This window comes from Pelodiscus sinensis, chromosome 29 (genome assembly GCF_052426305.1).
Source record: "Pelodiscus sinensis isolate ZL-2025 chromosome 29, ASM5242630v1, whole genome shotgun sequence".
NCBI lineage: Eukaryota > Metazoa > Chordata > Testudines > Trionychidae > Pelodiscus > Pelodiscus sinensis.
The window spans coordinates 9,247,253-9,271,675 of record NC_143080.1 but is presented as its reverse complement, the minus strand read 5'-3'; the positions used below and the strand labels follow the sequence as shown (position 1 = coordinate 9,271,675).

General features: G+C 47.7%; 2 protein-coding genes across 7 annotated transcripts in view; one reads left to right on the top strand and one right to left on the bottom strand.

The window, feature by feature from the left end:
* Positions 1-8,722, top strand: part of DDX42 (DEAD-box helicase 42) — a 37,821-nt gene extending 29,099 nt beyond the window's left edge. For all 6 annotated transcript variants that reach the window (XM_075911578.2, XM_075911579.2, XM_075911580.2 and 3 more), the window contains 4 exons: positions 1,759-1,985; positions 4,251-4,361; positions 5,437-5,538; positions 6,560-8,722. In XM_075911578.2, the coding sequence (XP_075767693.2) occupies positions 1,759-1,985; positions 4,251-4,361; positions 5,437-5,538; positions 6,560-7,435 (1,316 nt within the window). In that variant the 3' untranslated portion in view covers positions 7,436-8,722. The remainder of the gene's footprint in view (positions 1-1,758; positions 1,986-4,250; positions 4,362-5,436; positions 5,539-6,559) is intronic.
* A 6,454-nt stretch (positions 8,723-15,176) lies between these two features.
* The window catches only part of LOC102463818 (parathyroid hormone/parathyroid hormone-related peptide receptor-like), a 35,642-nt gene continuing 26,395 nt past the window's right edge, over positions 15,177-24,423 (bottom strand). Inside the window, exons 10-13 of the mRNA XM_006125789.4 lie at positions 24,308-24,402; positions 20,739-20,880; positions 18,639-18,680; positions 15,177-16,133 (exon numbers count right to left, since the gene is read on the bottom strand). Coding sequence (XP_006125851.2) covers positions 15,759-16,133; positions 18,639-18,680; positions 20,739-20,880; positions 24,308-24,402 — 654 coding nt within the window. The 3' untranslated portion in view covers positions 15,177-15,758. The remainder of the gene's footprint in view (positions 16,134-18,638; positions 18,681-20,738; positions 20,881-24,307; positions 24,403-24,423) is intronic.

The window sequence follows — 24,423 nt, the reverse complement described above, 5'->3', positions numbered from 1 at the left end:
CATAGAAACTATGCCTGGTACAGGCACAGCAGGCTCTGGTGAGAGCAACATGGCAGAAACTTGCATGGGAGCTGCCTATCTATTCTGCAGCTGAACAAGAGACCTTTCTAGCTTATCGCCAAGTATCTTACACAAGATGGGATGTTTTAATATCGTATGATAAACAAACTACCCAGAGTATCATTGTTCTGTTTGGCAGCAACCTTTGGCTTTTTTTGTTCCGCATTTAATGAAAACAAAACCTTTGGAACATTGCAATGGGGAGTGAGGATGTCCTGTCATAGCCCAGATGTTAGGTTACTGGCTTGTGTTGAGAGACTCCAATTCAAAGCCCCGTTCTGCCCAATTCAGAGCAGAACTTTTCATCCCAGATCACTTCAAATCAGGTCAAGCTGGGACTTGAATCTGGATGTCTCACGTCTCCCACATCCCATGTCAGTACCCTAACCTAACCGCTCCCCCCCGCCAAACATTTTGCCTTCATTGAAAAGTGCGTGCGTGTGTGCGCAGGACAACAGAGTGATGTAATCACACCACTCTGTGTCCCACCTGCCCCCTCCCCTCTTGGCCTCTGTGTGGGAAGAACAGAGTGGCCCAAGTGCGCTGGGGCACCCCATACATCTGCCTGAGCCTGATTCACCCCCTCACCTGACCTGCGCCCACCCAGCAAGGCTGGATCTTGGGGATCCCATAGAGATGAGATGAGTTCCCAATGCCCCCCACCCCTGCAGGAGGGAGAAGCACCAGGATCCCAGCTCACATCCCCAGTGTCACCTCTCAGGCCTTCCCTCCCAAAATGGGGGCGGGAGAGGAGAAAGTGGCTTTCCCACTCTGGGCACTGTGGGAGCCTGAAGCCGCTGCAGCCTCTCGCAGCCCAGTCTGAAGCACCCAGGGCAGGGCCTGTTTCCAGTCGGGCCATTTTCAACGGCACAACTCCTGGCCCAGAGTCAGGGCCGCTGCATGGGGGACTGCTGTGCCAGATTCGTTGGGGGTGGAACAAGCCGCTTAGCCTTTCTTGCCTCAGTTACTGTCTGTGTAAAATGGCTACTGCCCACCTCAGGGAACTGTGAAGCTCTGAGAACAGCAGATAAGGGGATGGAGCAGTGCACAGTGTTCATGCCAGCTAACACGCTCACTGAGGGAAGCATAGCACCCTGTAGTTATGTGCATTGTTGATGATCCTTTTCCATGCACAGAAATAGAAGTAAACAAAAGGTGGTGGGATTTGTTTCTACAGCCTTCGGAACAATAACTGTTGTTCAGAAGTACGCTGTACCAGAAGCACAGTCTGATTTTCAGTTTGGTCAATACTAGACTAGAGATCTGCTTGCCATCTTCTCTTAGAGAAAGTTAACTGCTCCCTTAGAAGTATTGACACTCTGGTAGCTTAAAATCAGTTGGGATATTACATAGGCTGCTAGGAGCGGGGAAACAGACATAGAAAACCTTCAGGAAAACAGCTTTTAGATCCTGGAATTTTGTCTAAAACTAAGTGTTTGTCTGCTGTATCCTCCGTTAAGACACTGCCCTGATTAGGGATATACTCAACTCAGCGGCTCTCTTCCATCTCTGATGTCCAGGATCCTGTTAACCTGATGTGCAGGATTTGTGTGTCACTGTCAGCTATAACAAGGTTGGCTTAAATGGGTCATTCTCTAATTAGTTTGAGCTGTGTCAAGATGACCAAGCTCATCTTCATGGGACTTTTATGTTCATTCAGGATAGTTAAGCTGATTGTCATGTTGCTCTGCATTACAGCTCGTGGTCTGGATATTCCTTCCATTAAGACTGTGATCAATTATGATGTGGCCCGGGACATAGACACCCACACTCACAGAATTGGACGTACCGGCAGGGCTGGCGAGAAAGGAATAGCTTACACTTTACTCACTCCCAAGGACAGTAATTTTGCTGGCGATCTTGTCAGAAATCTGGAAGGAGCCAATCAGCATGTTTCAAAAGAACTCTTGGACCTTGCAATGCAGGTACAAACAAACAAGATGTGTCTCAGCTAGAAGAAGCAGCATCATTCAATGATTAGAGCTAGGCAAAGGGGAAATCAGGAGTTCAGGGCTGTAGTTCTAGCTCCGTCACAGACTTGCTGTATTACCTTTTGGTCTGACTATGTCTCAGTTTCCTTACTGTGAAACAAGTCAGGTTTTTTTCTACAATGCTCAAGACGCATGTATCAAGTTGCAGCGCAGCATGCACACCGTTAACGTGTAAACAATCTAAATGAATCTTCAGTTGAGTAGCCTCGGTTTCAGGTCTGCAGGATCCTCTTGACTCCCTAGTTCCCACTGCACTGATTTACAGTGCATATCGTCTCTCACACATGGTCTGGCAGCCGTCAAGTAGTGTGGGCTTTCAGCAGTTGCAGTGCCAAGGTCTGACCTTCCACCTTTTCCGGGGCCTTCAAGAGAATCCGTCCTCACAGGAGGAAATGGATACCCTGGAGCAGAGCTCAGGGTCTGTTTTGAAGTCTGTTGCTAAAAAGAGTGACTGTGCCAAGAAAGCCAGGACCTACTATAAAAGAGTGTTACAAGGAGAAGGGAGGAAAACTTGTTCTCCTTGGCCTCTGAGGATAGGACAAGGAGCAATGGGCTTAAACTGCAGCAAGGGAGGTTTAGGTCAAACATTAGGAAAAATTTCTTAACTGTCAGGGTGATTAAACACTGGAATAAATTGCTTAGGGAGGTTGTGGAATCTCCATCGCTGGAGATATTCAAGAGCAGGTTGAACAGACATCTATCAGGGGTGGTCTAGACAATGCATGGTCCTGCCAAGAGGGCAGGAGACTGGACTCGATGACCTCCCGAGGTCCCTTCCAGTTCTGGTGTTCTATGATTCTACTATTCCAGCTAAACGCTATATGGCTTTGAGGAGGCTTATTACAGTCAAATCCTCACGTGCGTTCTGTCTTTACGGCAGACACCTAGAAATGTGGCTTAATTGAGAGTTAGCAGGGCAGCTTATTGCAGACACATCTGCTCTGTGAAATAGTTCTTATTCAGCGTAGCTGCTCAGCAACACTGTCTGTCCAAGCTGCTCTGGCATGCCCACACGTAGCATGCTTGATAAGGTTGTACCATTGAATTCTAGGATTCCTTCAGTACTTTCCCATACTGCCCAGCACATCTGCTGGGGAGCAGGGGGTGCAGAGTAATTTTAGGATGGAGCTAGTATTCTTGTGGCTTCAGCTGTACAAAAGGTAGAGATTGGATGGGTAAATATTTTGAAAGTGTCTTAAAGGACCAATTTTAAAAGTGATCCCCAAACTTTTCCTCTCAACATGTCCCCTTTACCACGAATAGAATGTGTTTTGGGTCAGGCTGGAGGCTGTGGCTGGCTGCAGAGAACGGGGGCTTGCAGCTGAGGGTTGGGGGGGTGGTCAAGTCACAGCTGGTAGTGGGGGCAAAGAGAGGAACCAGAGCTGCAGCCCAGGGCTAGGGACAGGGTCAGAGTGGGGCTGCATGGCATTCACTATCCACCCCCTCATAGGGGCTGCTCTAGGCCCCACTGCGGCCCCCATGATTTTCTACGCCAACAGGATGGGGGGGTGCCTCACAGTTTGGGAACCAATGGAGATGGGCGATTACGTCCACTGATTTTCAACAAGGTTAGGTTTGTAGGCTCACTTTTGAAACTAGGACTTAGGCTCTTAAATCACTTAGGCATTTTTGAAAATTTTACATTACTAGTTCCCCCAGACCTGAGCAAACCAAGCCAGACATTTGGCAGATGCAACCAATGCTCAGAAAACCCTGGGAACAGTGTTTGGGTGTAGACATAAAACTTTGCATATTCAGGGTGTTCCAGTCAGCCTTATTTTCTCCTTATCCCATTACTAGGGTGAATTGATAGGGTCAGTGGATCCTAAAAGTTAAGAATGGAAGGCGATAGACCTCCCATGGTAAAGAGCATAGAGAACGTCTTTGGTTCTGTATTTTTACAAGAGAAAAGACACACCATTAATTTGGAATGAGAGTTTAATAAAACCAGTGCTCACAAAATGCATACCTAGAGGAAGTACCCAGTCACAAACAGCACAACTCCATCTAGACTAGAGTTTAGTTTCAGTACAGATATTTCCCCTAACCCATCAGCTTGTGACAAGGGCTGCTTGGGACAGTAAATAAAACATTTATGTAGTTTTCTTTCAAAACGATGAAACAAAACCTTTCTCTTCCCACCCCTGCATTATTAGGCTCTTGTTTTGCATTTCAAGCAGTTGTCTTTGTTTCATATAGAATGCCTGGTTCCGGAAATCCCGTTTCAAAGGAGGGAAAGGCAAGAAGCTGAACATCGGCGGGGGTGGCTTGGGATACCGCGAACGCCCTGGCCTGGGTTCTGATGGCTCCGTAAGTAGGAAACCGCTATTTTCAAAGCCTTACAACTGTACTGAACTCTCACCTTGAGGCCTTGATGGCTTTGTTCAGAGCCACACAATGGGTCTGAGAGAGATGGGTTTCTAATTTGACTTGACTTTTCTGAAGCTGACATTTAGCACAAAAATTGTGCATCCCAACATGTCCTGTGAGTGGGGCTTGCTCCCCAAGAATAGGATATAGTTGAACCTTGAAGCTTGGTTGGTTCCTGGCACCACAAATGTTTGGAATTCAGTTAGACTGGTTGAAAACATCTTTAGAGCCCTGTGTGAGCTAGAAAAACTACTCACTATGGTCCAGAGGGTTTGCAATACTTGTGACTGAATGAACACCAAGCACAAATACGCTTGAGAAGTGTTGATAATACCCCCGTGTAACATCAGTTCAATAGCCAAGGTCAAGGCCTGGTCCGCATATAACCTTGGCTACTGAAGGCTTGCATTCGGCTGCTCTCCCAGCTGAATCATATGCAGCACTCATGCTTAGAGGCAGGGACCCATTTGAAGTGGACTCCACTGCCCTGGATTCATGCCCACCTCTGCAGGGTGGAGATCAGAATATCCCATAAATGTCTGTGTGCCTGAATTAGGGGTGAACCTTCAGATACAAATTTTCTTTCCCTTTTCCCATTTTCTTCCTTATGAACAGCCCCATCTGGTGGTAATGTTGCCTAGTGGTTGTGTGTGGGGGGGGGGGGGATGTCTTGCATTCTAATCTTAGCCATTTCCCCATCAGTAAAGTGTGATTAGCACTGACCTTGCTCTTAAGGCTGTTGAAGAAACAGCAGTTTGGGTGAGATAATATCTTTTATTGGAACTTGTTTCTCCTAACAGAATTTGGTCCAGTAAAACACATTTACCTCATCCCCCCCTTATCTTTCCTATATACTGGGACGGATATAGCTACAAATACATTGCATACGACCTCAGGGTTGTTGTGACATCTTGTGATCTTTAGGGAAAAGCAGCCAGTCCCTGAGATTGGAGGTAGGATGAGGGGAAAAGGGTGTAGTCTGACAAGTTCAGTTTCTCTTTTGATTTGTCCTCAGGATCGTGGGAACAGCAGCAATGTGATGAGTAACTACGAGGCATACAAGCCATCCACTGGGGCAATGGGAGACAGACTGACTGCAATGAAAGCAGCATTTCAGGTTTGTTTGATCACTTGTGTTCCCCAGAGGAAAAGAGGAGCTCATGAAGTAAAAGTTAAACTGTTCACTACTGAGCAGAAGCAAAGCTGGGTACCTAATACCTGAAAATCATGCCCGTATCTATTTTTAATTCTGAGTAGACACACTGGCTGTCATGCAAGCAGAATCCCTGTCCTGTTCTATTCACTCTACCTCTTCCTGCCTTTAGTCTCCCTGTGTGGTAAAATTGTGATGCTGTCACAGATTGAGAGACTTAACCAGCAACCTCTTCTTGGAAACTTTAAAATATGCTTTTACAGTTCAGTGCCTCTTGCATTTTATTAATATTGATCATGTAGCAAAAACTTCCATTCCCTGCATTTTGTTCTATGATCTGAGCACTCTGTACATCTGTTCCTTAGTAGCACAGTATTGCAGTTGAAGTGCTGTTGGGGTACTGGAATCTTCAGCATATCATCTTCATCTAGCTAAATCCTTGGGAACACTCTGGCATACTGTCGCAATTGCGCTAATTCAAGATTTTAAATGCACAAGTTATACAGAGCTCCTTAATCATGTATCTCCTGTTTGCTGGTCCTCAGTTGTCCAGTGCAACTGCATTACAGGATTGCCCTTGCATTCCGTTCCTCATGTGGGCTCTGTTCCCAGTATCAGACCTGTCCTGCATCATTAAAGGAGTCCCTTTTCTTTTGTGTGGCACCAGTAATCTACTGGGAGTTGTAAGAGCTAATGAGTCTCTACACTGCAGAGTATACAGAAAATCCCACAATAGAGAAGTCCCCTTGTTTAGCTCAACATATGCACTGCCAGCAGGAGCGCACTTAGAATCATAAAGTCATGGAGTTGGATGAGACCCCAGGAGGTCGAGTCCAACCCCCTGGTAGGAGCAGGACCAATCCCACTTAAAGAAACACAAAACTAATGTTATCTCCCGAATACCAGTTTCTTAGCAGAGTCCCTTTCACGTGTGCACCTCCCCAGAATTAGGTCAGAGCTAACACTCTTTTTCTACTTCCTGCAGTCACAATACAAGAGCCACTTTGTTGCTGCCAGCTTAAACAACCAAAAGACTGGTAGCTCTGCTGCTGGGGCCAGTGGATGGACCAGCGCTGGGAGCTTGAATTCAGTACCCACAAATTCAGCACAGCAGAATGCTGCAAGTCCTGACAGTCCAATTGCTGCTGCTGCAGCAGCTGCTGCTGCGGTAAAGGGGATCCCAGGCTTTACCAGCGCTGGGAACCTAAGCAGTGTACCTGGCTTTCCAAATGTTGGAATTCAGGGATTTAACAGCACTAGTGCTGGCATCAACAGCAGAGAAGGCGTTGGCGGAAGTGGTGGTGTCGGTGTGGGTGTCGGTGGTGGTGGCGGCGGCGGCAGTGGCAGCAGGGAACGATTCGTTGACAACCGAAGCAATCGCCACGTTGACAGTCAGCGCCATGGGGATGGTGGTGGTCGTCACAGTGACAGTCAGCGCTATGGAGACGGTGGTGGGCGCCACAGCGATGTTTACCGCCATGGAGACAACCGCCACGGGGACAGCCACCGTCATAACGAAGGTCGCCATTCTAGTGGTGGAAGCAACACCAACCGGCATGGCGAAGGCCGCAACGTGGGTGACGGCCGCAACGTGGGTGACGGCCGCAACGTGGGTGACGGCCGCAACGTGGGTGACGGCCGCAACGTGGGTGACGGCCGCAATAATGGTGACGGCCGCAACGTGGGTGACGGCCGCAATAATGGTGACGGCCGCAACGTGGGTGATGGTAGGAGCAACGAGGGTAGAAACAACGAAAGCAGGATCAGCGAGAACAGAAAAGACGGCAGCAACCGGGACAAGACAGATGGTTTTGCTGTTCCTGAGCCACCAAAGCGCAAGAAGAGCCGATGGGACAGTTAGAAGCTGAGGCATCACAATCGGGGATCTGTGCAGGCGGTGATATGTTTTTAAGGAAGATCTTGGTTTTTGCCAACTGGTTATTGAGTGGGAAGAGGGGAAGGAGGAAACCAAGCAAAGTCCCCATGTGAGTCCGTGTCTGTGTATCAGCACACAGCTTCACTCTAATGACATGTAAACACAATGCTTTTGTCAGAGAGAAATCATTTTTATAAAGCTCCTGGGTTCTGCATTTAAAAATTGGTCCATTCAAGTGACTTTCCTTTCTGCTGGATTTAAAAACAGATTTTATTAGCAGGAAAGTGGCCGTTTGTTCCACACACTGAACATTAAGAAACTGTCATCCAGAGAAGTTTAAGGTAGTTTGTTTTCTTTAATCAATGTAGATGTTAAAAGCCAGTCCATCTAGAGATGCTCTGGACCCAACTGTTAAGCATAATCTTTCAACGATTTGCGTGATACCAGCTCTCCGATCTATTCCTCCCCCATATTCACTTCCAGCCCCCAGCTAATTTGGCCTCAAAAATCATCTTCCTAATTAAGAATGTATTCATGTGTTGCTAATGGCCAGGTATAAAAGGTTTATTGCATCAGGAAGCTTAACATGTTCTTGTCTGGTCAACTTTACCATAATTCTGCAAGTAGTGTAGGACAGACTCTCTAGCCAGTTTGTATCAAATACACTGATGCCTTTGCACCTGGTGGCTTTTATTTTTTAAAGAACCCCTCTTATGTACCAACAATCATTTTGATGGAAGCCTGAGGAGTGAACATGTAGCTGTACTGTGCCCGTCTGCTCACTGTTGTGAGAGAGCTAATTGCTTTCTCAGAGAAAAGGGAAGCCCTTTCGTATGTGCCATGTTAATCATGGTCCAATGCCCTTTTACAGACAAGACTAATAGGCGACTTGCTCTTAAAATCAGGGACCTGCTGCTGATAAGCCTTTAGGAAGAACCTATAGAAGTAAGTAGTGAAGTGGGATGGCTCAAAAATGGCCCCATATCGGAGATGTGTAGTCAAAATGTAAAATCTCGCTTGACTGATTTTAACTCTAACTGCTGTTGTGTGTATTCCCTGGGATTTTTTTCCTTTTTTTTTTTTTTTTCCTTTTTTTTCTTTTTTTTTTTTCCATATTGGTAGGAAAAAAAATTTGCTGAAACAGTTCTATTCTCATCTTTCTTGTTTCTACAAAGAAAAGTATTGGAAACTGTCAAGTTTTTGTGACGTTGTAAAATTTATCAGCTGCGCATTTACTTTCTGCTTGCTCTAGTAAATGTTTTATTACTGGGATACGTACCTAGCATGTGCTTTTTTTTTTTCCCCCCTCTCCAACCTAGCTGTTCCTCTTCATCTGTTTTGGAGTTTGGAGAGAGACCAAGGAGAACTACAGACTTCTGTACAGCTTTCCTATCGAAATCCTAAAACGGATGAACTAGAGTGCCTCGCATTAGAGGATATTGATGTATAATTAGGCATTGCAGAAACTTGGTGGAATGAGGATAATCAATGGGACTGGATAACACCAGGATTCAAAATAGAAAGAAATGACCGAGTGGGTCACATTGGTGAGAGAGTGGCATTCCCCCAGGTCAGGTTTAAAGCATAAGGTTAAATGAAGTCAAAATTCTAAATCCGTGGTGTCCAACCACTTCTGAAGCAGTAGTGAACTAGCTGCTGGCCAAATAGCCACATGTGGTTAGTGGCTAGCGTGCTGGATACCACAGTTCTAAATTAATCAAATTCTTTCCCAGGTGAATGGCTGGTGGGTCTCACCTATGTGCTCAGGGTCTAACTTATCGATGTATTTGGGTTCAGGAAGGAATTTCCCCCTGGATCAGATTGGCAGAGACACTGGGGGTGGGAGGGTTGACTTCCTCTGCAGCAGGGGGCATAGGTCAAGTTTAAATTAGGGTAAATGGTGAATTCTCTGCTAACTTCGTCTTTAAATCCTGATTTCAGGGCATCAGTAATTCAGCTAGAGCAAGGGTGGCCAACCCGTTCTGGGCAGAGCTGAGATCAGTGGATCCAGTGTGAAGAGCCAGGGCAAAGTTGTCGAGCCAAAAAAAAAAAAAAAAAGACTGCCCCTTTAAAAGGAGCCCCCGGTCGTGTTTGGTCGAGCAGGAAAAAAGAGAAAATGCATTTAGAAGCTTTTTTTAGATGGCTCCTGCCAGCTGACACCATCTTTAATTCTCCATCTTTAATGGCTGTGCCAGATGGCTCCCCTGCCCAGGTCAGCACAGGGATCTGGGAGGAGAGGGCCATTTGGGAAGGCACGGGGGGGAGGGAGGGGACACTTTGCAAGCCGCACCCTTGGGAGGGAGGGGAAGAGTTACATGTGACTCGTGAGCCACGGTTTGGTCATGGCTGCGCTAGAGTTTAGGGGTCTTTTACGGGGGTGGGTGAATGAAGTGTTATGTGGCCTGATAATGCAGGCGGTCAGGCTAGATTGGGGTTTTCAGACTCTGGGTCGCAGCTTGTAAGGGCAAGCCGCTAGCTGGCCATGAGATGCTTTGTTTACATGTTCGTCCACAGGTATGGGTGATTGCAGCTCCCACTGGCCATGGATTGCTGTTCCCAGCCAATGGCAGCTGCAGGAAGCAGTGTTCCAGTCGACATTGCTTCCCACAGCTCCCATTCTTCAGGAACAGTGATATGCTGCCGACAGGAGCTCCGTTTGCCTGTGCCTGCAGAGGAGCAGGTAAAACAAGTGTTTCACGGTCAGCTAGTGACTTGCTCTAACAAGTCATGACCCAGAGTTTGAAACCCTTGGGCTAGATGATCGTAATGGTCCTTTCTGACCTTAAAGTGTATGAGTCTAAAAACTGTACCATAATGTGTATATGGATATAAATTTCATGCTTAATAAGAGTATAACAGTAGGAATATACTACCAACCACCTGACCAGGAGAATGATTGTGAAATGCTCAGAGAGATTAGAGAGGCTACAAAGGAAGGAAATAATGGGGGATTTCAATTAATCTCATATTGACTGCATATCAGGATGGAATGTAGAGAGAAAACTTCTTGATGCTAGTAATGACTGCTGGTCCAGGAAGTGAATGTAGCTGAACCACTCAGTAGACACTATAATGTAATTAAATTCAACATCCTTGTAGAGAAGAAAAGGCCAAATAAACTACACCCTACTAGCATTTAATTTAAGAAAGGGAAACTACTAAAAAAAGAGGCAGTTAGTTAAATAAAAATTAAAAGAAACCATATACAAGGATAAAATGCCTGCATACTACACGGAGATTACTTAAAAACACCATAATAGAGGCTCAAACTAAAGTATACCCCAAATAAAAAAATACCAAAAGAACCAAAAGTGCTCCATATCTAAACAGCAGATAAGGCAGGACAAGAATTTGAGAAATTACTATCCAAAGAGACAAAAACTTAATAGCAGGTTTTTTTTTAAAGTACATCAGAAGCAGGAAGCCTGTCAAACAGTGAGCCAACTACTAACTTTACTGTATAACCTATCGCTTAGGTCAGTCTCTGTACCAGGTGACTTGAGCATAACAGAACACTGATTATAAAAAAGGCTCCAGAGGTGATCTGGCAATTACAGACCAGCAAGCCTACCCTCCGTACCAGGCAATTGGTTGAAACTGGAGCAAAGAACAGAAAAACCAGACATATAGATAAACACAGTGTGTTGTGAAAGAGTATACTTGACTTTTGCAAAAGGAAATCATACCTCACCAATCTACTAGAACTCTTTGAGGGAATCAACAAGCATGCCTATAAAGATGATCCAGTTCATACAGTGTACTTAGACTTTCAGAAAGCCTTTTACATGGTCCCTTACCAAAGGCTTTTAAGCTAACTAAGAAATCATGGGATAAGAGGGGAAGGTCTTTTCATGGGTCAGTAACTGGTTAAAAGATAGGAAACAAAGGGTAGGAATAAATGGTCAGTTTTCACAATGGAAAGAGTTAAGTGGAGTACCGCAAGGATCAGTACTGTGGTGTTCAACGTATTCATAAATTATCTGAAAAGGGGAGTGAGCAATGAGGTGGCAAAATTTGCAAATGACACAATTACTCAAGACAGTTCAGTCCCAAAGCTGAGGGTGAAGTTTCAAAGGGATCTCATAAAACTGGGAGATGTGCAACAAAATGGTAGATTGAAGTCAGTGTCAACAAGAACAAGGTATTGTACTTTGGAAAAAATAATCCCAACTGTACATACAAAATAACAGTCTAAACTAGCTGTTACTACTCAAGAAACAGATATTGGAATTATCATGGATAGTTCTCTGAAAACATCCACTCAACATGCAGCAGCAGTTAAAGCTAACTGATAGGAACCACTAGGAAAGGATTAGATGATAAAAGAGAAATCATAATGCTGTTATATAAATCCCTGGTACACCTACACCTTGAATGCTATTCACAGTTCTGATTGCTCCAAAAAGATGCATCAGAATTGGAAAAGAGACAGAGAAGAGCAACAAAAATCATTAGAAGGATGGAGCATACCAGGAGAGATTAAAAAGACTGTTCAGTTTAGAAAAGAGACATCTGTAGGGGGATATGATAGAGGCCTATAAAATCAAGAAAGGTATGGAATGACGAAAGTGAATGGGGAAGTGTTTAACCCTTCCAATATCCTGAGAACTAGTTGTCACTGATTAAATTAGTAGGCAGCAGGTTTAAAATAAGCATAAAGAAGTATTTCACACAATCAGCTCATTGCAGTGGAATGTTGTGAGGGCCAAAAGTAAAGTTCAGAGAGGATACGTCCATCAGAGGCTATTGACTAAGATGGTGAGGGGTGCAACCCAATATCCAGGTGTCCCTAAATCTTCCACTGCCAGAAGCTTGGATAGGACAACAGGAGATGGATCTCACACAATTGCCATGTTCTGTTTACTCCCTCTGAAGCATTGGGCATTCGCCACTGTCAGAGACCAGATACTGGGCTTGGTCTGACCCAGTATGGCTGTTCAGTATGGCCCTTTCCTCCCCAAGGTTTAGTAAAGTTGCACAGGACTAATTCTCTTGCAATATTCTGGTGAAGGCTGCCAATCACTGTAAAAACATTAATTAAGCCTCAAAGCCTATGAGCTAGGGCAGGCCTGGTCTCCGTTTTACAGCTGAAGAAACTGAGGAACAAAGTGGCTTTAACTTGCCCATGCCATTAATCATGTCAGCTGGGAGCAGAACCCATCTGACATGGCCGTTAGAATAGTTACTGATAGAGAACATCTCAAACTGCAATTCTCTGTTTTATCAAGACAAGCAGAGTTCACAATGCTTTCCTTGTCCCTGCCAGCTGACAGAGATCAAACTCAACCCGATGACAAGCTGGGCCCCTCTTTGGAGCTCTGCCTCAGGGCCCATGGCTCTGCTCGGAAGAGAGCACCAGCCTGGGCATGGCCTCTCAGACCACTTAAATCGAAGCCCTAGAGTCCAGCTTTGCATGGTCAGATTCCAGCTGCAGGAGGAAATTGGCATTTCGAAGGATCGGTATGGAGAAAGTGAAGATCTGGTGCTCCAGGGGTGGATGGGCGTAATGCCTGGAATGCCGGAGTTTGCACTGTGATTGGCATTTGCTAATGCTCCTCAGTGCTTTATCACATGGTGCAGCTGTGGAGTATTGTACAGGCCATAAAAAAATCAGTGCTATGCATAGCTATGAAGCTTTACCCCTCGGCTGCCCTCCCTTCATGCAGCTAAGCTTGTGGGTACAGGCCCAAGCAGTGGATCTGTCAGGGCCTTTTGTTTCATCTGGCCCCCTTCACTATTTTTTATACCTTTATTGAAATTCCTCACTGCAGGCTCTAGGCTACCAGAGGCCTCTCCGATTTTAATGAGCAAACACTGAGCAGTGCCAGAGAATTATAAAAGTCAGTTTTCACTCTTGTGTTAGATCCACAAAGGGGTTGTTGCCTTCTTCAGAGAACAAAGTGTCCGTATGTTTAGTGCGCTGTGTGTTGGCCAGTCAAGAAAAGAATGCCTGTAAGACAGAAGGCCCTGCTGGAGTAAGTCTACGAACTTGTGTCTTCCAACAGAGTGGGAACGTGATCCGGGTTAGAAGAAAACCTATGCTAGGAGCGTGTGCCAGTGTCTAAATCTGAGCACTGGGATTCCACTCCTGCTTCTGTGACTGCAGGCAATCACTTCCCCTCACTGTGTCTCAGTCTCCATGTCTGCAAAATGGGGATAAGCACTTTTACCTGCTAGTTGTGATGTGAAGGCTCCACTGCTATTTGTGCAGCAGTTAGTTCCTCCTACAGAATGTGATACAGATGTGCCTGATTGTCAAGGGTACAGAGCAAACTGGCCATTTAATAACTCTGGGTTAAAAAGGCCACGTTTTCCCCACTTGTGCAGCAAGAGCAAAACAGACCACTGCTGATTGCAGCAGCTCAGAGCATTACACCATCCCTTGGGAGAGAGGTAAAGAATTACTGCTGACCTGCCACCACCTGCAGGGGGAAACGGTGACAACAGACACAGCAAGTAAAGAAAATCTCATGTTCAACTGAGCCTGCAAGTGTCAGTTGGCAAGGCAGGGCGAATGACCTGCATGAGAAGAGGGCTTGGGTCAATTTTGTATGTATATGTTGGTGACAGGTAGAGCAATCAGGGCCTCTCTGTATTAGACACAGTAGAAACACAAATGCCCTGCCCAGACATTTTCTGCCATCCCACTAGACTAAACAGAAGGGAAGAGGCATGTGGGAGAGGGACTTGATTAGGGTTTAAATTAATGAGATTGCCTCTCTCCTAGAACTAGAAGGGACCTTGAAAGGTCATTGAGTCCAGTCCCCTGCCATCACAGCAGGACCAAGTACCATCCCGAATACATTTTTGCCCCAAATGGCCTCCACAAGGATTGAACTCACAACCCTGGGTTTAGCAAGCCAATGCTCAAATCACTGAGCTATCTCTCCCCCAGCAGGATTACCCAGCAGGTCAGTGGCTGAGATGTGAACAGAACTGACTCCCTGTGCAGCGCCTCACCCCAGGAATCTTCAACCCTTTACTTTCTGAGGCCTCCCCCAGCCTGCTAAAAAACGTCCATGGCCCACCTGTTCACCACAACTGATGTGCTGTGGGCATTAGGGGGTAGCAAGCAGGGCAGTTGTCCAAGGATCTGTTGCCCAGGGATCAGGGAAGCTGTTCTAGCTCAGGTTTTGCTTTTCTGCCCTGTGCCCCAGGGAATGTAAAGCCAGCCCCCTCTGGTTTATTTTGGCTGACCCCCGAAGCCTGCTCATAGCCCCCAGGGAGCACCAGACACTGCCTCCCCCGTCCCAGAAAGCAGCGAAGGAGTCACTATTTTGTGCCAATTTTAAGACGTGTCTGTAGGCTTCCAGCCCCGAGCAGAGTCCACAGCGCTTGCCATCACTTGCAGGTCAGTTGTCCCAGCTTGGGACTTTAAATTGTGGGGAAGCTCCCTCCCCATCCAGGTGTTCTGCTGTCTGCAGAACTGCACATGAGCAGTGTTTCTGGGGTCGCTGCTCCCTCGGGTTGGCCAACAGACTGCTATTGATCTTCCCAAGAGCCTTCCAGCCAAACGGTGCGCAGGTCCACGCCTGTCCAGTTTACCAGACTAGCCCATCTGACGGCCCTCGTCAGGAGCTCTGACCTGACACCCTCCTGCCTACTCGTCTTGGATTTCGTCTTGTGGCACTTAGCTGCCAAGGGTGCTGGGATTATCCTCCCCCCTGTCAATCGTTCCTCTGAGCCCCAGCCAAGCCAACAACCCAGCAAAAAAAAACCAACAGGGCGGGGAATGACCAACCTTTACTAACTTGCGCTCAAAGGCCCTGATCCAGCAAAACGTTGGAACACGGGCATCTCTGTAAAATCGATCGCTCAGCCACTTTCATGGGGCCTGCTTGTGCCTAAAGCTATACGTTGGGAGCAGAAAAGGACAAACCTCTCTTTGATTCAGGCCCTGTGGTCCCCATCCAGCACATTCCTGTCCCCAAGTCACTTAGCTGAGCTCTTGACACCTTTCCTCATCGACCAATCCCTTGGTCCTTTTTCTTGGCTCTTCTCTGACCATCCAGTTTACCTGCATCTTAATGGGTTAGCATGTTGTCTAGCAACTGAACCATGCATTCCAGGTTGAGTCACAGCAGAGCTGTTGACAGAGGGAGCATCGCTACCATTCTGCTCAGCATAACACCTGTTCATGGCCCCAGACCCGTCACCCTTTTGGCAGCCACATCCCACTACAAACTTTGTCTAGAGGAAAAGCGGCGAGGAGTCCTGTGGCACCTCGCTGCTTTTTCAGATTCAGACTAACACGGCTACCCCTCTGATATCTGTCTAGAGGGTCGGGTTGGAGACGTGCTTGCTGGCTTCATAGCATGGTCTCCACCTCTTTGCTCAGGCTGGAGTGACTTTCACCCAGGTCTGGGGAACACATGAAGTCTTTGGCATTCTCCTTCTGGGGAATCTCTGGGGTTGGGAAGGGCAAAGAGTTGTCGGAAGCAGAGGAGCTTGGGATATACCCCAGCAGGCTGGTGTGTGCAGACAGCGGCGGCACCCGGTACTTGGCGTTCTGCTGCATCCCTGCCATCCCCCGTCCGGTGATGCTCATGCTGACGCTGTTGGTGGTGTGTGACACCAGCCCACCGTAATAGCAGCTCCCCCCCATGCTGGTGACTCGGGCTTTCTGCTTGAAGTCCAGCGCCAGGCTCCTCCGAAAACGGGCCTTCTTAATCTCCGCCTGCACCTGGGGGGAAGAGCCAGCTTGTCAGAGCACGGGAACAGAATGAGACGACAGCTCAGGTACTGCCACACCCCGGGCCCTCTTGGCACACACTTCCCAGGAACCCGGGCACAGAGCTGGCAAAAGGATTCCAGGGCTTACAGCAGGCCTTGTGGTGGGGAAAAGGGCATGTCTCGCCGACTCTGGTTGGCAGTTGGTATCAAGCGGAATGCTCCCAGGGTTGGTTCTGAGGCCAGTTTTGTTCAACATATTTACTAATGACCTGGATGAGGGGGTGGATTGCACCCTCAGCAAGTTCATAGATGAGACTAAGGGCTCTTCTAGACAGCATTCCTCTCTCTCTCGGGAGAGAGAATGCAAATGAAGCAGATCGAAAATTCAAATGAAGCGTGGATTTACCAGTCTTGCACTTCATTTGCATAATTGAGACCGGGCACTATTTCGAAAAAAGGCTTTTGGAAAAAAAAACCTGCAGTCTAGATGGGGTTCTTTGGGGGGGGGGGGGCGGAACCCATTTTCGAAAGAACCCGTACTGGAAAAATGAGGTGTACGGGTTCTTTTGAAAAAGGGTTCTTTTCTGAAAGAACCCCGTCTAGACTGCCGGGGGGGGGGAAGGAGCAGGGGTGAGAGTTTCGAAAAACCCTTTTTTGAAAAAGCACCTAGAGACGATTATGCAAATGAAGCGTGAGATTTCTAAATCCGCCCTTCATTTGAGTTTTCGATCTGCTTGATTTGCATTCCTCTTTCGAGAGAGGAATGCAGTGTAGGCATAGCCTTAGGTAGGGGGAGAGGTAGATACGTTGGAGGGCAGCGATAGGGTCCAGAGTGACCTGAACACATGGGAGGATTGGGCCAAAAGAAATCTGATGAGGTTCAATAAGGACAAGTGCAGAGTCCTTCACTTGGGATGGAAGAATCACAAGCATTGTAACAGGCTGGGGACCGACTGGCTAAGCAGAAGTTTGGCAGAATAGGACCTGAGGATTCCAGTGGATGAGAAGCTGGATATGAGGCAACAGTGCGCCTGTGTAGCCAAGAAGGCTAATGGCATATTAGGGTGCATTAGGAGGAGCATTGCCAGCAGATCTAGAAAAGCGATTGTTCCCCTTTATTTGGTACCTGGTGAGGCCACGGCTGGAGTATTGCATCCAATTGTGGGGCCCCCATTACAGAAAGGATGTGAACACATTGGAGAGAATCCAAAAATGATGAGGGGGCTGGAGCATGTGACTTATGAGGAGAGGCTGAGGGATTTGGACTTTAGTCACCAGAAAAGAAGAGCGAGGGGGGATTTGATTGGAGCCTTCAGCTACCTGAAAGGGGGTTCTAAAGAGGGCCGAGGCTCTTAGAGGTGATAGATGACAGATTGAGGAGCGATGGTCACAAGCTGCAGTGGGGGAGGTCTAGGTTGAATGTTAGAAAAAACTATTTCCCTAGGAGGGTGGGGAAGCACTGGGATGGGTTCCCTAGGGAGGGGGTGGAATCTCCATCCCTAAAGGTTTTTAAGTTCTGTCTTGACAAAGCCCTGGGATGATTTTGTTGGGGTTGGCCCTGCTTTTAGTGGGGGGAGGACGTTGGACTCGGCCCTCCTGAGGTCTCTTCCAACCTTGTGATTCTAACCCCACCCACCTCGTTGGCCTCTGTGCCATCCAACCTTTCCAAACGGCTGAGACAGGGGTCGCTCAGGGGCTCTTGCTCCCACACTGAGGACCAGGAGGAGGCTGGTCGGCTGACTCAGCTGGAGTGCGAGGAGCCCTGAGTCCAGGCCTGCAGCTCACTGTGGCTTTAGCGATCACTTGGGAAATGAGCAGTGAGCAACGCAGCTCCAGAGGGAAACACTGCAAGGTGCTGAGCAACTCCCAGGAGGAGCCAACTGCCCTTACTGCTCTTTGGCTTTATGTCAAAGCAGGCACTCAGCACCTGCCTGGATCAGACCCAGAGAACTGAGTGTGGGCCCAGTCTTTCTCCCACTGGTGCACAGCAGTGGGGCCAGGGTGAGAGTTCCCCGCTCAGGCAGTGGGTCTAGTGTTTCTGCTCAGACTGAGATGGAATGTCCTGCAGCAGGAGGGTGCCAGGTTCACGGCCCTGGCCTAGCCCTCTTCTCCCACATCCTCCCCTCTGGTCTTGTGAGAGACCCTGTAGGGTCCCAGGGTTTCCCAGCAAGGGCCAAGTTAGGGTCCCACTAGGCTGACTCCACAGCTCAGTACAAGTCGAGGGCTGCTCCCTTCCTGCTCCGTGTGGACTGGGACGAGGCATTTGTCTCCAAGGTTATTTCACAATCTGTTCCAAGGAAAGGGGGCCCACGAGGTCCGAGGGAAAATGAGGCTCCCCCCCCGAACAGCCCCAAAGGGGGAAATCCCAGGGGTCACCATGCGTTATGGGGGGGGCTTGGAGCTGCACTTCCCACAGCTCAGGCTGAGCTCCCACACCCGATGACGGGACTGGAAAGGCAACCACGTACCCGCCAGAGCCAGGAACAGAGTGCAGCATGGAGCCCATCATACTTACCTCCCCATTGCAAAAGCAATAGATAAAAGCCACAAAGAAACCCTGCAGAGAGATCGAGAGAGAGACAGATTTCACTGTGAGGGCTGGACACGAACTCCCCAGCGTGTACCCAGTGCCCTTCACCCCGGCCGGTCCGGAGAGCTCAGGACTCCAGCCACCTTGGCCCCATTTTGGTTTATGCACAACTGTTGTCCGTTCCCCTGGGACCACTGCCTCCCTCGGCCCTCACCTGGCTTTTTCCCCATCCCGGCACAGACACAGCTTATTTAACAGACCGGTCCTCCTACGGGTGCCATCTGTGCAGAGTGGCTGCAGCCAGACTGTGCTGTGTGTCTCAAGAGGGGGCTTGGTCATCGGGTGACTGGCCCTGCAAGGGGTAATGTAGTACACCCCACCCATGGCTCAGTCAGGGTAATGCAGCCACAGAATGGGCAGATCATGGGTTTAACTCAGTCCTGGTCTGGAGACCAACAGGAAGCCTCCAGAGGTGCCTGTTCACCCAGCCCAGGGCAGATGGCTGAACTTCCAAGGAGCTAGCTTGGAGATACTGAACTCAGGTTAGCTGCAGCCTCATTATCAGCACAGACCCTAGCTGGGACCCCGATGAAGGGGAGAAGAAAGGTTGGATCTGAGGGTTGAGCTTCATTAACATCTTGTAAGAGACTTAATGAAAGAGACCCATAAAGGGGGACTCTTACTATTCTACAAAGTGTGGCAGACAAAGACAGCAGGCTGCAGGAGTCTGATGGAGGGCAGGGATACAGGCAGCTGGAAGAGCAATTAAGGCCGCTACTGAGCAATTAAGTCAAGCAGGCTCCTGGGACTCATGAAGAGCCGACCTGCAGCCAGTTAGGGCCTGCTGGTCCCTTATGAAAGGTTTCCCTGGGGGCAGGGGTAGAAGAGGGAGGGACTGGAGTGAAGGAGGAAGCACAGAGTGGGGCAAACAGAAGAGATTTTTCCTAAGATGCCAGGGAGAAGGTATTGTGGGAGCGGTTGAGGAAGTGGTCCAGGGAGAAGCTGCTATTCTGTGGGGATAAGGGCAAGAGCTCTGCTAGTAGCCACCACCGAGGGCCCTGGGCCAGAACCTGGAGTAAGTGGGCAGAACTGGGTTCCCCCCCAACCCTCTGCACACCCAGGGGGCTGCCACCAGGGAAAAGGGCGTTTGGACCACGGCAGGGTTTTTCCCTTCAAATCAGTGACTGGCCGATGATGAAAATGCAGGGACCCCTTGCTTCTAAGGCTATGCCGACACTGCGGCAGTTTTCCGGAAGAGGAAATGCAAATGGAGCGCTCATTTGCAAATCTCGTGCTCATTTGCATAGTCTCGTCCGATCCTTTTTGCAGGAGAGGTTTTTGCGATAAAAAGCATTTGTCGGAAAAACCCCGTTTTGTGCAAGATCCTGTAAACCTCATTTTTGGAGGAATAAGGGATCTTGTGCAAAACGGGGGCTTTCCCAACGAATGGCCCCGTCTACACAGGGCTTTTCATCGCAAAAACCTCTGAAAATAAGCGGCAGAACGGCTCTTGTGCAAGAGGGGGGTTTTGCACAAGAAGGAGCAGCACAGACAGCTCGTTTTTGCGCACAAGCCCCTTGCGCAAAAATGGTGGCTCATTAAGTATGCAAATGAGGCACGGTAAGCTTCATCGCCATGCCTCATTTGCATACTTTCTTGCGCAACAATGCGCAGTGTAGACATAGCCATCATATGTGTATATCGTTAGTCTCTAAGGTGCTACAGGACTGTTCGTTGTTTTTTCTAAATACCCTGGTCTGGGACAGAGCTCTGACCAGCGCTAGGAGAGGTGGGTGAGGGCCGTGCACCCGCAGGGCTGTGTCGTGCCACAGGGAGGTGCTGTGAGAGGCCGCTCCTCCAGGAATAGCGTGGCAGCCACAGCAGGGCACTGAGGGGCACTTTCAAAAGTGCCCTTAAGCCATGAGCACACGGAAGCAAAAGCTCCTTGCAGGGCTCCTCAGCACATGCCCACCCAGTGCTACCGCTCCAAGTGCCTTGCAGAGCTGCTCATCTGCCTGGCGTTGGGGCCAGCACTGGAGGGGAGAGGTGGGTGAGAGCAGGGCTGCCCAGGAGCCACAGACGTACCTGCGAGGAGTTGAACAGCATCTCGTAGTGCATCTGTATTTGCCACAGGATGCCAAAGACTTCAGTGTAGGGCATCGCCATGAACACCACATAATGGACCCCAAAGAGTGGCATCAGCACCAGCGTGGACTTCAGCAGCTTCCTGAAAGGAAAAAAACCATTTGCCAGATTTGGCTGCCGCCCTTTTCTCTCTAACTCCGTCTCCTCAGCTGTTCAGCCACTGCCTAGGACGTATCCTACGATACCCGGGATACAGTGGTACCAGCCTGACAGTTCTTGTAGCATTTTTCCTCCCCCAGACGGTCTCATCAAATACTTCACCTGCCACACCAAGGCAGCCATCTCCCAGGTGGAGCATGGCAGCTGAGTGACAACACATGGCAGCCAGAGACAACAGTTTAGGTCAAGAAAGGGAAGTGAATCCTGTCTCCAAAAGAAACTGCAGGGTGATGGGATTAGGAAAATAAAAGATCAGGATGCTAAGAGTGCCTCTATTCTCACACACAGGTCTCTGGGCTAGTTAATACCCATGAGGGTTCAGCATCTAATATACGGCCCAGTACCCCCTAGCAGTAGATGCACTGGGACAGAGCATCATGGACACTAGCATCATGGACACTGGAATTTCCTTGCCGTGTCCCCTTGGTTACTTATCTTGGGGAGTGGAGCTGAGTTTCCAGTCCAAATCTGGTTTTAGGTGCACTATGGGGTGTTATATGTAGCAGTAATCTCAGGGGTGTGATGTTTACTACAGCAAAAAGTTAGCTAGGACACTGTGTGGAAAAGACCGTTTCTTTTCTTGCCTCTGCCATTTGTCAGCTGGGGGACCTTGGCCTAGCTGCTTCCCCCTGTAGGACTGGGAATAGTGACCTTTATAAAGCACTTGGAGATCCAGGCATAAAACCATAGAACACTAGAACTAGAAGAGACCTCGAGAGGACACCAAGTCCAGTCCCCTGCCCTCGCAGCAGGACCAAGTGTGACCCACGCACCTAGTGTGGTTACTGAGTAATGGAAGTGGCACTGAGACCACTGCAACAGTTAAGATCAAGAGACCTCTATAGCATGGGCTGAGAGCCACCTGGCTTTTAGATCAGAGGGCAGAGGCTCCTATAGTAAGGTCCCAGGTTCAAATCCACCTTGCTGGTGGTTACACAAGCACTGTCTGTAGGTGTGATATTGATTGTTCCTTTCTAAGTGGAGCACTTTGCATTTGTCCTTATTAAACTTCATCCTATTTACCTCAGACTATTTCTCCAGTTTGTCCAGATCATTTTGAATTATGACCCTGTCCTCCAAAGCACTTGCAACCCCTCCCAGCTTGGTGTCATCTGCAAACTTAATAAGTGTATTCTCTATGCCATCATTTAAATCGTTGGTGAAGATATTGAACAGAACCGATCCCAAAACAGACCCCTGCGGAACCCCACTTGTGATGCCCTTCCAGCAGGATTGTGAACCATTAATAACTACTCTCTGAGTGTGGTTATCCAGCCAGTTATGCACCCGCCTTATAGTAGCTCCATCTAGGTTGTATTTCCCTATTGATAAGAAAGTCATGCAAGATCATATCAAATGCTTTACTAACGTCTAGGTATACCACATGCATCACTTCCCCCTTAGCCACAAGACTTGTTACCAAAGAAAGCTATCAGATTGGTTTGACATGATTTGTTCTTTACAAGTCCATGCTGGCTGTTACCTATCACCTTATTATCTTCCAGATGTTTGCAGATGAATTCCTTAATTACTTCCTCCATTATTTTCCTGGCAAAGTAGTTAAACTAACTGGTCTGTAGTTTCCTGGGTTGTTCTTACTTCCCTTTTTATAAATAGGCACTGTATTTGCACTTTTCCAGTCTTCTGGAATTTCTCTCAATTTCCATGACTTTTCAAAGATGATAGCTAAAGGCTCAGATACCTCCTCTATCAGATCCTTGAGTATCCTAGGATGCATTTCATCAGGTCCTGGTGACTTGTAGACATCTAACTTTTCTAAGTAGTTTTTAACTTGTTCTTTTCCTATTTTAACTTCTAAACCTACCCCATTTCCACTAGCATTCACTATGTTAGGCATCCCATCGCCATCCATCTTGACGAAAACTGAAAAAAAAGAAGTCATTAAGCACCCCTGCCACTTCCAAGGTTCCTGTTATTATTTCTCCTTCTTCACTGAGCAATGGGCCTACCCTGTCCTTGGCCGTCTTCTTGCTTCTAATATATTTGTTGAATGTCTTCTTGTTTCCCTTTATGTCTCTAGGTAGATTTAGTTCATTTTGTATTTTTGCCTTTCTAATCGTGCCCCTGCATACCTGTGTTGTTTGCTTATATTCATCCTTTCTCATTTGACCTAGTTTCCACTTTTTATATGACTCCTTTTTGATTTTTAGATCATGTAAGGTCTCCTGGTTGAGCCAAGGTGGTCTCCTGCCAGACTTTCTATCTTTCCTACACAGTGGAATAGTTTGCTTTTGAGCCCTTAATAACATCCTTTTGAAAAGCTGCCAACTATCTTCAGCTTTTTTCCTCTTAGTCTTGCTTCCCATGGGACCTTACCTACCAGCTCTCTGAGTTTACTAAAATCTGTGTTCCTGAAATCCATTGTCTCTATTTTGCTGTTCTCCCTTCTACCATTCCTTAGAATCATGAACCCTATGATTTCATGATCACTTCCACCCAAGCTGCCTTCCACTTTCAAATTTTCAAACCGTTCCTCCTTATTTGTTGAAATCAAATCTAGAACACTTTCCCCCAATAACTTCCTCAACCTTCTGAAATAAAAAATTGTCTCCAATGCAGTCCAAGAACTAGTTGGATAATCTGTGCCCTGCTGTGTTAGTTTCCCAACATATGTCTGGATAGCTGAAGTCCCCCATCACCACCAAATCCTGTGATTTTGTTATTGTTTTTAAAAAGCCTCATACACCTCTTCTGCATGGATGGGTGGTCTATAGTAGACTGCTAGCTTGACATCACCTTAGGTTAAAAGGGGGAAAACAAACTCAGAAATGCTCAACAAGTCTGTCTCCTATGTCCATCTCCACCTCAGTCCAAGTTTATACATTTTTAATATATAAGGCAACACCTCCTCCCATTTTTCTCTGCCTATCCTTCCTGAGCAAGCTGTACCCATCTATACCAATATTTCAATCATGTGTATTATCCCACCAAGTCTCTGTGATACCAGCTCTATCATAGTTGTGTTTATTTATTAGCACTTCACGTTCTTCCTGCTTATTTCCCATACTTCTTGCATTTGTATACAGGCATCTAAGATACTGACTTGATTTTGCCCCCAGTTCTGCCTTTACCCTCCATCTCTGCTATTATAGCCCATGCTCCCTCCCATTTCTGAGCCGTCTCCCAGGTCTCCATGTTTTTCCTTACCTGTGGGCTTTGATCACCTGCCTCCCGTCGAACCTAGCTGAAAGCCCTCCTTGCTCACATGGCTTGAAATGGGTAATTTTAAGAGCCAGACACTAGTGCTACTTATTTCCTCTACTGGACCAGATTCTGGTCCAAGATGCTATTTACACTAAAGCTTAAAGTTCCTCTCTGTGGCCACTCACCTGTACTGCTGCCGAGGGTCTAGCTTCCCTGTGTTTGTCTCCCAGAGTTTCGATGCCAGAACCCTCACGATGTTGAGGAAGAGGAAGAAATTCACCTGCCAATACAAACACACACC